This window comes from Morus notabilis, unplaced genomic scaffold (assembly GCF_000414095.1).
Source record: "Morus notabilis unplaced genomic scaffold, ASM41409v2 Scaffold179, whole genome shotgun sequence".
Lineage (NCBI taxonomy): Eukaryota > Viridiplantae > Streptophyta > Magnoliopsida > Rosales > Moraceae > Morus > Morus notabilis.
In genome coordinates this window covers 66,619-80,037 of record NW_010360916.1, presented here as the reverse complement: position 1 = coordinate 80,037, position 13,419 = coordinate 66,619, and the positions used below count along the sequence as shown (strand labels likewise).

The following is a 13,419-nucleotide window of genomic DNA, read 5'->3' as shown; positions in this document are numbered from 1 at the left end:
AAAATTCAAAAAAAGTTGGTTGATAAAAATTAGGTTCGTCATATGTTCCTTTTTTTGGGATGAAAAAATTGTTATTTTGATTCTTCTCTTTGTCTAGCTAACATTTTTTGAAGTATTATGTAAGTTATTGAAGATCTCTTTTATTCTGAAAAGTTTAATTTTTTTAACTTATTTAGTTGCAAAAAAAAAAAAAAAAAAACAAGTATTCAACTTATGAGGGGAAATTTTTTGAAAAATAGTAAGAAAATCGGTATTGGAGAGCACTAGTGTTACTTTTGATGAAGTAATTATTATTGACAAAAAATGTACAGTAGTAAAAGAATAGCATTCTTTGTATCAAAATTGGGGAGACAAGTGGCAAGTGGAGAAACTATATAGTGGCAAAGAGAGTGATAAAGAAATTAACCTTAGTATTTTTCTTTTAATGATTACATATAATATTATTATTCTTAATTTTTATAAATATAAGAAAAGAAGTGGAGTTATTTTTCATTACACCTTATAATAGTGAATTAAACACATAAAAAATATTGAACGACCTTAATCCTATTACTTTATTTTCTTTTCTAATCTCATTATCTTTTCTATTATTTTTTTTACGATTTGGTAAACGCACCTAAAAGTAGTTTGAGAGAAACACGTGATCATTATCATTAGTATACATGAGAGAAGCTGAAGTGTGTGTGTGTATATATATATATATCATTTATGTGTTTGTGTATACTTTTATTTTATGCATTTCCTACAGATGGAGAATCAGTAGAAAGCTTGTTAAGGTCAATCCGAGCATCAGCTGCAACAAGAACAATTGAAAAAAATTAGTAACGTGACTCACAAAAAGGTTTTTGAAGGACATATTGGTTTTCTAATAATATGCATGATTGATGAATTTCATGTTGTGTTTGGTTGGGGAAAGGAATGAAAAAGAAAGGAATATAGCTTTATTATGTTGTTTGATTGGCTTTTGGAAAAAGAATAGTCATTCAATGGAATGATTTTTCCATATCATCATTTCTTTCTCACATATTCCAAACTATTTTTTTTCTTTTTTTTTTTCATAATTATCCTTGCATATTATAATCGTTAATATTATAATTATAATAATAATTACAATATAATTAACGATAATATTATAATATAATAAAGTTATAATAACATAATAATAGAATAATAATATCACGTAATATAATATAATTGTAATATTACAATTTATAATATCATAATTATATTAATATAATTAGGCTATATTGTAATGATAATAATATACATTAATATAATTAAATATAACCTCCTAATTCTACTCTTTTAAAAAACTCCACCTCTTTCATTTATATGAGATATTATCATCACAAATTGAAAAGACTAAAATACCCACAAATTATGGATCATAACCTAATAGATCATACTATGACTGATGCCGGTGATTGAAGGTCGACGGTCGGTGTAATCTCTCAGGTTATGGATCATACCCTGTCAATTTAGATATGGAGACATGCCGTGGTCGGTGTAATCTGTCAGGACATGGCCAGTCCATCGATGGCTGGTGTAACCTGTCAGGTTATGACCGGTGGCTGGCTAAAGACCGCCAGTGGCTGGTGTAATCTGTCAGGTTATAGTTGGAGACCCGCCGGTGTAATCCATCAAGTTATGGATTATAACCTATCAGGTTATGGCCGGCGGCCGGCTGGAGACACACCGGTGACTGTTGTAATATGTGAGGCTATGGATCATAACCTGTCAGGTTATGGTCGGTGGTCGATGTAATCTGTCAGGTTATAGATCATAATCTATCAGGTTATGGCCGGTCAGAGACCCATCGGCCACTGACCGGCGACGGGAGACCGTCGACATATCTTAAAATTTACTAATGGACCATTGAGGACAACTTTAGAATTTTAAAAATGTTTAATTTAACTATTTTCATTATTTTAATTGTAAAAGGTTAGAAATCAATAAGCTAATCTTTGAGGGTTAGAAATAGATTTGGGTACCTATTTGAGAGATATCTCCCTTGTTTTCTCGTTTGGAAAACCACTCCAACTTCTTTACTTTGGATTTTACTATTTTATTCCAACCTCAATTCCAATTTGAGAATCCAAACACAGCCTTAGAGTGGGTGGGTTAGAATTCATAATGGAAGCATTACAATATATATTACCATACACGTACGAGAGATGGCTTCAGAGTTTTTTTTAAAAGGTAAATGTATTCCAAATCAAACAGATACATACACCAATGCTGACTCAAATGGCCATGCAATACAAGAAAATATAACCCTAACCATTGACCGGTACCACCAGTAATACCAAATGAAATGTCTAAGGGGAGCAAACGTATACAAAACTCCACCAACGGAAAGGTAAGAAGGCATGTTGACAATTGAGCACACTTATGGCTCTTTAAATAACTCCTCTGTAATTGATGGAAAACTTCAATCAATCGAGAATAAAAGACCTGTAAACCAAATGTCACTCATAATACCGCTACAAGCGAACTCAAGCAGATTGGACACCGAAATAAATTCAGAAAGTAGGAAGACCACATTCGTTATTAGAAGGAGAAAACGGAAAGATGGCAACAATAAGAAACAACAAAGAGGTGGATATGCCTTTATTGAATTAAAACAAATAAAAACAAACGAGTGAGAGACCTTGGCCTCGCGTGAAACTCAGTTGGTGACACACCAATCACGATGACACCGGAGACCACAAATAGTCAATACACAAAGGGGGCAGAACCACCACATGAAAAGAGGAGTAACATCGGCACAAGGGAGCCTATTACTGCCACCACTGCCACCAACAAAGCCACGACTTCCACCAAAACAGGCGCTGCAACACCGTGGCAAAGACCCTTGTACCACAACTCTACAAAAACCACGCCCTGTCAACATCAACCCCACCTTTAAAATAAAGGATAATTATGTCATCCTTTCTAACTCAAATAGTTTAAACTTTTAAATAAAGGATAATTGTGTCGACCTTTCTTCAATATAGAGATGTAGAGGTGTGTCTATGAAGTAACACAATTGAAGGTAGGTAGATAAAAATCTCTAATCTAACTCAAATAATTTAAATTAATAATAATTCAAACTTTAAAATAAAGGATAATTATGTTGTCCTTTCTTCAATGTAGAGGTGTAGACGTGTGATTTGTCAGGTTATGACCGGAGACCAGCCGGTGGCCGGTGTAATTTGTCAAGTTATGGATAGATACTTAGGTTGGCGGCTGGTGTAATCTGTCAGGTTATGGATCATGGCCTGTCAGATTATGGCCCGAGACCCGCTAGTGGCCAGCGTAATCTGTCAGGGTCATAACCTATTAGGTTATGGTTGGCGGCCGGCTAGAGACCTGCCGGTGACTAATGTAATCTGTTAGACTATGGATCATAACCAGCCAGGTTATGGCAAGAGACCGGCCGGTGGCCGGTGTAATCTTTCAAGTTATGGATCATAACCTGTCATGTTATGGCGGCCGGCGACGAGAGACCGCCGACATATCTTATAATTTACTAATGGACCATTGAGGGTAGCTTTGAAATTTTAAAATTATTTAATTTAGTTATTTTCATTATTTTAATTGTAAAATGATAGAAATTAATGAACTAATCTTTGAGGGTTAGAAATAGATTGCGCTACCTATTTAAGGGGAATTTCCCTTGTTTTTTAGTTTTGAAAACCACTCCAACTTCTTCACTTTGGATTTCACTATTTTGTTCCAACCTCAATTCCAATTTGAGAATTACACAGCCTTAGAGTGGGCAAGTTAGAAGTCATAATAGAAGTAATAAAATATACATCACCGTACACACGTACGAGAGATGGCTTCAGAGTTATGAGTTTAGAAAAGTGAGAGAAATAATGGCCTAGTCTTTCTCATTGATGAAACTAAGGTGATGTTTGGTAGAGGGATTCGTTCTCTTATTCGAATCATGATTCGTGATTCGCTACAATATTTTTTTTCACAAAAAATACACATAAATCGAAAATGGTTCTAATCACATGATTCTAATCCAAGAACCAAACAGACTCTAAGTCTGAGACTTTGTTTTCTTTGCGGATTTGACTTTTTAATTCAAGCTTATATGTGATATTTTCTGAGAGCTTTTAACTATAACAGAAAAAGTTAGATGTGACATTATTTAAAAGTTTTTAACTATAAAAATTTAAAACTGAAAACTTAAATCAGTAAAATAAACGAGACCTGAATATATATATGCTTGACCAATTAAAATTCAAATAATAAGTAAATCTCTAATCTAACTCAAATATTTATAATAATTTAAACTTTAAAATAAAGGATAATAATGCCGTCCTTTCTTCAATGTAGAGATGTAGAGGCGTGCCTGTGAAGTAACACAATTGAAGGTAGGTAGATTAAAATCCCACGAGGCAAATGTGCTAACAGCTAATACCTGTGTTCATCAGAATTTTAGGGCTTGTTCTTTTGCAAGTGTTTTTGAGTTAAGTTTTTGAGTTGAGTTTGAGTTGAATTTGAGTTATAACTTGAGTTTAAGTTGTAACTTGAGTTTGCGTTTGGTTGTGTATACTTGAGTTATGGTTTGAGTTAAGAATTTTTTGAGTTTGTGTTTGTTTGTGATAAAACTTGAGTTGTGAATAATGAATATCCTTTTTTCTCCTCCTACAATTTTATTCAATTCTTTTACAATTTTTTTATTTTTCCGCATTTATTATGTTTTATTGTAATAAATTACATGTAATTACAAAAATAAAAAAATAATAAAAATAACAAGTACAAGCTCAGTTTTCATTTTAATAAAGTTCAAAAAGACAGCAAAAAATACATATTTAAGTTTAAAAAGACAACAATGAACGAGGGCATTAGCGTGCACGACGGTGCCGGTACACTGCCCACATTGTATGCGCCCTTGCATCCCTTAAAGCATTCATGTCAACTTCTGCATTAGAATCCAATGGTTGACCCTCATGGTTCGTATTGTCGTTAATGTCCTCATCAACATTCGGTAGATCAATGTCTGCAACCGGAACGCCATCTTATGAGTATTGGTCCAATAGCCTGTCCCCATTACGGTACATGTGGATAAAATTATGTATTATAGCACACGCTACTGGAATCATAACTTGTTTGGTCATGGGGTAACGATTAATGGTTATCAAAATACGAAATCTAGCCTTCCACACACCAAATGTTCTTTCAATGACATTACGCAGCGAAGAGTGGGTGTAGTTGAAAAGCTCACGTTCACTGTGGAATCCTCTTTCACGGCGAGCCCTATACTCTTGCAAGTGGTACGTTGTCCCCCGATATGGTGCCATGAAGCATCCATTGTTAGCATACCCCGAGTCGACGAGATAAAATTTTTCTACACTTGTTCGTATATTAATTAATAAATAAGCGTACGGATGAAGTATTTGAAATGTTAGTGTACATATAAGAAATCATTGTAGGCTGACCTGGTGGCGGCGTCGGGAATCTTTTACGTGCAGATTCTAAAGCAGCAGCTACTACTCGCGCATCGTGTGCGGAACCCTCCCATCCAGATAACATGTACGTAAATTTCATATCAAAAGTGCACACGGCAAGCACATTAAGTGAAAAAAATCCCTTCCTATTTCTGTAAAGTTCAGCAGTTTCATGAGGGGGAACACATGGGACGTGAGTACCGTCAAGTGCTCCAACACAATCCTTCATAGTCAACAAGTGTTATGTTGGTTATATTGAAGTCGTAATAATTATTATAAACCACTAATTAATGTACATTACCAAACATACATCGAACCACGGTAAGTATTTGTTTCCACTTGCAATGATGTGCGGGTCAACGGTTTAGAAATCTGGATGTAAAATGAAGTCCTGCTTCAGTTTGCATACCGCCACAAGAACTTTGGTGAAGTACTCAGACATCGTCGAACCAGATCGCTGCCAAGTGTACTGCGCCTTCCTGTTAGTTTGGTTCTGACATAATATAGTTAGGAATATAAATAATTGCTCATCAACATTTAGGTGGACATTGGTTGCAGTAAGCCCCTTTCCTCAAGGATAAAACTTAGTCGCAAGAATGCATCACTACTCATACGGACTTTGTCATACATCACTGTTGGACTACGTTCCAAATAATACTGCACTCTAAGTGCGCCTCCCCAACCAGAAGTGTGCCTTCGGCGAGAAGGTTCTCTGTATATAAATCCAGCGCATAGCATAGTCGCCGCAACGACAACTTGCATGAAAAAATTATCATCACTGTCATAGTCTAATTCAGTAGAACCCAACGGATTAGAATTCCCGCCTATATCCATCCCTGTCAAATTTTCAGATTAATGAAGCATAAAGTTATAAAAATGCAAATCATATGTGTAAATTTAAAAAGTCCATGTAAAACAACTCTTGCATAAATAATTGCACAAATAAGATCGCATTAAGTAACAAATTAAGTAACAAATCCTCAACCAAATGTGCCGCAACCTAATAAGAATTACTCAATTAGTACTAACAACGAAAAACAATAAAGGAATTAGAACCATAAAAATAACATGTTCAATCAAGTCGCTATATGTTTGTAACAAATAAAACGAATCAAATAACATCATCACAGTTGCGAAGAACCATTCCCTCCACATGAAGATGGGTAATTGGGTCTCGTGAACGGTGGCATGAATGGTTGAAATGGGGAAGTGGGCTGGCCCCATGTGTTGCCGTGTGCAGGGTTCGCTTGCGTGTTCGGCTGAAAGTACGAGGACGAAGGCATTTGTTGTGGCGGCCGAGGAGCAACTTGTTGGGTTGTACACTGCTCCATAGTCTGCTGAATCCACACAAGCCGATGGTGTTCTGGCATATGTAGGAATGGACGCTGCCACCTAGGCTCCATAGTCATAAAGTTGAACATGAAGAGATATTGTTCTTGGGAGATGTCCAACGTTGCCAATAAGTCCATGCATTGATCCTGAACGTTTTCAATTTAAGCCGACATGTTCGCAGATGCACTTATACCGCGCGACCGACTGCTTGTTTCTATCGAATTAACGAGGCGATCCACGACACGCTCTATATAGCTAGGCCAAGCTCTACAAGAGCTACGGCTTGACCGTCTATGTACTACTCGCGATGGTGAGTGTGCATGTTGTCCGCGGCTTTCTCTGTGCATGCCATGTCTTCTATCTGTAGGATGAACATCGTCACCATCATTGAAACTGGTTGTTCCTCGATCAGTGGGGCTGCCGGACCTATGTTGTGGTTGCTCATCATCTTGACCATACTCAAAGGCCCCATTTGCCCGAGTATTGGCAAACGCACAATAATATAGATCGTAATCCAACAAGGGCTTCTTCCTCGCCCTTTCAACCTCGAGATGGATCTGTAAATGGAGCAGCAAATATTAATACAACAAGGGTCACTGAATTGTAAATGGCATATACTATTAGAAACTTACACTGATAAATTGTTGCCAATACTCGTTAGTGCAAGTGGGTTTCTTTTCAATCGGATCCCATCCAAGTGCAGTGGCAGTGCGAAGTAGAAACTCAGCATCAAACGTTTTCTTCAGTCTACTAGCTTTTTGTTTGACTTTGTCCCAAGTTAGGGGAACGGTAAAATGCTCACTTAGCTCCGCCGCCCATTGTGTGTATTTATCTCGGTGAGGGGTGGTACCGACAGAGTTCAATAAATTGAACTCACCTAGACATCTAAGCAGTTGTTCCTCAGCTTCTGGGCTCCAATTTACATCTTTATCTCTCCTTTTCGCCATCTATGTATTGACAATACCATAATGGTAGCAATACATATGTACATAGCATACAAAATTCATTTAATGAGCTCGGATGTTGGAAGGAGGCTCAGATTTGTGTAAAGGCCAATCATCGTCCTATTATAGAGCATTATCCAAGGCTAGGACAGTTAGGCTACCAAGGTTTATGTTTAATTAATCTTAGTGGTAGGTTTCTCATGCACTTTATGCCATGATGTTATGCATAAACCGGCAACCAATATGCTGCCTAAGGTTTAGCTAATGTCGGCATATTGATCAAGCAAGGCATTGAAAGTGAATTAAAGCAACCATACCAACGAAGAGTAATGGGATAAACTGGCAACCAACCACTAACCCAGCCATAGAATATCACTCGACATACGGGACTAGGCCATTAAATACAATTATATCATCATAGCCACGGAGAATTGTAATCTAGAAACTGAAAAAACCAGAAACAGTTTCTGTTTTTTTTTTCCAGAAACTGCACAGCAGGATTTACAAATGTACATATGAGAACAATATTAAAAAACGATGCCAAATAATGTAAGTATAGAACGATGCATTGTATAGAGAACATTCTTAACAGATGAACAAGGTACGTAATGTAGCTAACCTAGCAGGTGTGGACATAAGCATTCACAGCGTGTGATGAAGTCTAGACGCTGAAATCACCGGAAACAGGTTCTGGTTTTTTTTTCCAGAAACTGAACAAAAAGAGGTTCCAACATACTAGTGCCCCGATGAAGTATAGAGGCTGAAAGCACCAAAAAAATAACCAGCACAAGCAACTGTTTTTTCCACATTACCAACATAGGCAAAAAATGCCCTCTAGATACTGTTCTCTGAATGCAATCTAGAAGAGAGATCACTAGAAATAAGTTTCTATTTTTTTTACTAGAAACTAACGCTTACGGTAGGGTGAAGATGGGTAAATTGGTGACCGGCAAACATTTAGGGCTGTTAGAGATCAACAGGGCACATCAAAATGCAAATGACATATTCCACAATCTCAAAGGGGTTGCAACAGACTAGTGCCCCGATGAAGTATAAAGGCTGAAAAGACCAAAAAAGCACCAGAACAGCCACTGGTTTTTACACAATACGAACATAGCCAAAAATGGCAGCGGGTGAACTGCTATCTGAATGCAATCTAGAAGAGAAATCACTGGAAACAGTTTAAGTTTTTTTTTTCCAGAAACTACAAAAAAGGGGTCCAACATACTAGTGCCCGATGAAGTATAGAGGTTGAAAGCACATGAAAAAATGCCCAGAAATGCCAACGTAGGTTCACGGAGATGCCATCTAGAAGAACATGTTGGTTTTTTTTTTTTTTTTTTTTTCAGAAACTAACAAAAAAGGGTTCCAAAATACAAGGGATCCGATGAAATCTAGAGGCGGAAATCACCAAAAAATTTAACTACAAATGTTTTTTTTTTTTGCCAGTAGAAGAACATGTGAATTCACAAATACTACTGTTCGGGTTTGGATCTAGAAACCACCACAAATATTTTCCATAAACTGAACATAAGGTTTTGGAAAAAACTTACCGAATTCGAGCCTATGGAGGAGGAGATGTGGTTCCCTTGGAGATTCCCCAAATACGAGGAAGGGATAGCAAGTCTGAGGTACCGGCGGCGACAGAGGTAAGGGAAGTAGGATTGACGTCTCGGCTGGACAGTTTTACGGCGTGCACCGTTGCCTCTACATCGAAGGAGGAAGTTTACCCACCTAGGTCGCCGCACCAACGTTGTCCCAACAAATTTCCCCGTTTTGAAGGGGTAATAGTAGACGACAATGGTAGAGGAAGGGGGTCACGGTACATGCGGAAGGGGGGTCGATAGTGTCTGCGGCGGATTCGAAATCCGGAGATTAGGGGAAAATAGGGCAATGGATTGAGGGCTTCAGAAATCGATGAACGTTGGAGGAGCAGACCCGCTGGGTCATTCGATTTCGAATCAAGGATACAGGAGAACCACGTGAATTTGCAGTGTAGAAAAGCTGAAGAAAGCAACAAAGCTTGCAACGGGAAGTGCAGGAATCTGCACTGTAGAAGTGCAGAGAAATAACTCAAGTGGCAGGGAGAAGGTGAACTCAAAAACCGGGTATTTACTCGAAAAAATTTTTGAGTTCCATTTCGAGTTTTGCACAACCGAACTACAACTTGGGCTTTATTTCTTAACTCGAGTGGACTTTCTCAAATAAACTGATAAACCAAACAACCCCTTAATTTTTACTGTTTTTAAAACTTAAATAGTTGGGGAATTGTTATTTCAAATTTTGAATCATGACGTATGCGTATGCAGGGACATATTCATTGTGCCCTTACTACAATAGTACAGCATGCTCAGACCTTTTTTGTTTTTTTTTTGTTTTTTACAACTCTCTTCCAGTACTGAGCCCATGAGTCGTCTATATATAGCAGCTATATCTCTATATATAGCCCTTACAACTCCACATCCAAATATCCAGTTTCCAATATTTTCATGCAGATGGCTTCCTCTTCCCTTCTCTCTCTCTCCGTCCTCATCCTCGCCGTCCTCTTCTCCATCTCCTCCGCCTACACCGGCAAGTGGTCCTTGCCAAATGGTATCAACCAGAACCCGATCAGGATGACTGTTTTTGAAGACCACCTAAAGCACAACTCTATTGTGAGGCCCCTTATCAAACTCTTTTTTTTTTTTTTTTAATAGAAATTGTATCATAACTCTTCAGCGATACCATATTTGGTGATGATTTTTTTATATCTTGCATTTTGGCGTGTTAGAATATAGCCGTAAAAAAGCATTTTGTAATCTCGTTATCGGTCTAAGAGATATGATAGATTCTTTACTAATTACTTAAAATTATCCAAAAAAAAGGTTTTAGTAGAGAATAAAGAATATATATATATATATCATATCATATCTCGCAAAGCGTAATTCGGATTATTTAGATTAAAAATAATATTTTCTAGCATATCAAAGAACAATATATCCGAAAATTGACAAAAAATTTATTGTCATTGAAGAATCAGAGTAAAATACCTATCAGTTGTATAAAATAAGGAGACGTTTGGTTCATGAATTAAAATTATGTGATTAGAATTATTTTTAATTTACATATATTTTTTATAAAAGAAAATACTGTAACAAATCACAAACCATAATTCAAATCAGGAAACGAATCTCTCAACTAAACAACTTCTAATATCTATTAAGATCTCACCCCCACATATGTATATAATAAAAACTCTAATAGTCAAGACAAACCGCGATTCAAAAGGAAAAAAAAAACAAAAAAAAACGACATGCCTCATTTGGAGTCTCATCTTTGCATTTTTGTCATTTTCCATTTGTCGTTAGTCATATATCTATTAAAAATGAAAAAAAAAAATGTAAAACTCAAAATTTTAAAATGGTTCATTTACGCATTATCTTCTAATCAAGGACCTTTTATTGTTGTTGTTGTTGTTATTGGTTTGTCGTATCGAAGATTTGCTTATCAAATATAAATACACGTAGACGTTTCATAGAAAGTTTGAAGTTGAGTCTTATGCTATGTTTGGTAGGAAGGAAAGAAAATAAGATAAAAATGAAATATGAAAGTGATGAAAAATAACAATGATTGAAAGGAAATTAATTTTCTTTTATGTTGTTTGGTATGAGAAGATAAAAAGAAAATGAGCTTACTTTCACTTGTTTGGTATTAGAAGTTAAATTGAGAAGAAAGAAAAAATCTTACTCGTAAATTATTTTTATACCCTTAAATTTTTTACTTGGATGTTGATGGAGAAAATGGTAGTTTAGTAACTTTGCTCACTTTAATGAGTTGTCTCTATTTTTCATCCCATTTTCTGCTCACTTGTGAAAAGAAAAAAAATGGTGGGCCTACATGTATTATTTGTCACTCAATTTTCTCCTCCTTTCTCTTTTCTCTCCTATCAAATAACATACATTTTCATTTTTCCTCCCAAAATCCCTCCACTTTCTTCCTTCCTTCTACTTTTCTTTCCTACCAAACATACTCTTAAGATTGCAAATAATATATATTGAAGATCTCTTATTGTCCCCCGCAAAATATTTTGTAGAAAGCTAAAAACGATCAACAAAGCCAGACTGTAACAGTAGGACCATGGGGAGGCAGCAGCATCTTAGGTCAGGCTTTTGATGACGGTCTGTACACCGGAATTAGAGAAATCAACCTTTTCTATAATTCCTCTTCCGCCATTGCAGGCATTCAAGTTAACTACGACTTGAATGGTGTGCTCATCGAAGGAGTAAATCATACATCTAGCTTAGCTGGAGGCCTCACATCAGCCAAGGTTAGTTCTTATTCATTTCTTCATTCTAATTTTAAGCTATAATGTGGCATTACCCTATCATGTCTTTGTAGACGCATTCTTAAATATGAGCTTATGTTTACAGCATAGATCCATTAATATACATACACATATACATATATATTAAAATTGTGTGCCACATATTTGGAATTTGAGCACTTAGCAAGCATCTATTATATTTGAGAAAATAAGAGAAACATCCTTCAAATAGGTATCACAATTTGTTTTTAACCCTTAAAGATCAACTCATTGATTTCTATCATTTTACCATTAAAACAATGAAAATAGTTAAATTAAATATTTTTAAAAGTCTAAAGTTACCCTTAATGGTCCATTGGTAAATTATAAGATATGCTGGCGGTCTCTCGTCCGGCTGGCCATAACCTGACAGATTACACCGGTCATTGGTGGGTCTCCGGCCATAATTTGACATGTTATGATCCATAATCTGACAGATTACACCGGCCACCTGTAGGTCTTCGGCCGGTTGCCGGTCATAACCTAACATATTACACCGGCCACCAATGGGTCTCAAGCCATAACCTGACAGGTTATGATCCATAACCTGACAAATTACACTGGCTGCCGACCTCCGACCACCGGCGTCAGTTATAGTATGATCCATTAGGTTATAATCAATAATCAGTGGGTACTTTAGTCTTTTCAATTTGTGATGAAAATATTTCACATAAATGAAAGGGGTAGAGTTTTTTAAAAATGTAGAATTAGGAGATTTAGTGATTATGGGGTAAAACATATAATTGACTCATTATATTTTCCGAAACCAAAAGCTCGATTGCAAAACACTTCCTATCTCATCTAAGAAGAAATTATCGAATGTCATAATATATAATTGTTAAGTGATAAATGCTTCTCTTATACACATATAATATAATATTCTTTTAGTCTACTTATATTTTGGTATATCCTTTGGAATTCAGATTACTCCAAACTTTCCAGATGAGTAGATAATCGAAGTGAGCGGTACACTGAACCTGTGATTTTGGTTCCAGTAATAAGATCTTTAACATTCAAGACTAATATCAGAACCTATGGACCATATGGACCTACAAGTGGAAGAACTTTCAATCTCCCAATCCAAAGTGGCTCAATTATTGGATTGATAGGACATGTCGACGTGTTTTTGGAAAACATTGGGTTTCACATAGCACCTTAAGTTTATGAGTAACTAATGAGAATGATTATGTAAACAAATAAACTCAAATCGCCAATTATGTAATGGTAATATTATATGTTGGTTTTTCTGACTATATTATTACCATATACAAGAAATGATGTGAGGCGTATTTGTGATGTTTGAAATAAAGCTCAATATAGTGAGCATATTGGTGTTGTGTAATATATATATATATAT

At 36.2% G+C, this 13,419-nt stretch overlaps 1 protein-coding gene across 1 annotated transcript; it reads right to left on the bottom strand.

Moving 5' to 3' along the window:
• Positions 1 to 6,937: 6,937 nt before the first annotated feature.
• LOC112091503 lies at positions 6,938 to 7,723 on the bottom strand. Its single transcript, XM_024165317.1, has 2 exons — positions 7,409 to 7,723; positions 6,938 to 7,333 (listed from the first exon to the last, which is right to left on the bottom strand). The coding sequence occupies exons 1-2, from the start codon at positions 7,721 to 7,723 to the stop codon at positions 6,938 to 6,940; spliced, it is 711 nt and encodes a 236-aa protein (XP_024021085.1).
• Positions 7,724 to 13,419: the final 5,696 nt, after the last annotated feature.

What these genes read in the sequence shown, in the direction of transcription:
- LOC112091503 (XM_024165317.1), bottom strand. Translation starts at nt 7,723, where the DNA reads ATGGCGAAAAGGAGAGATAAAGATGTAAATTGGAGCCCAGAAGCTGAG. An exon ending in ATTGGCAACAATTTATCAGT is followed by an intron (nt 7,334 to 7,408) that starts GTAAGTTTCTAA and finishes CTCCATTTACAG; the next exon opens with ATCCATCTCGAGGTTGAAAG.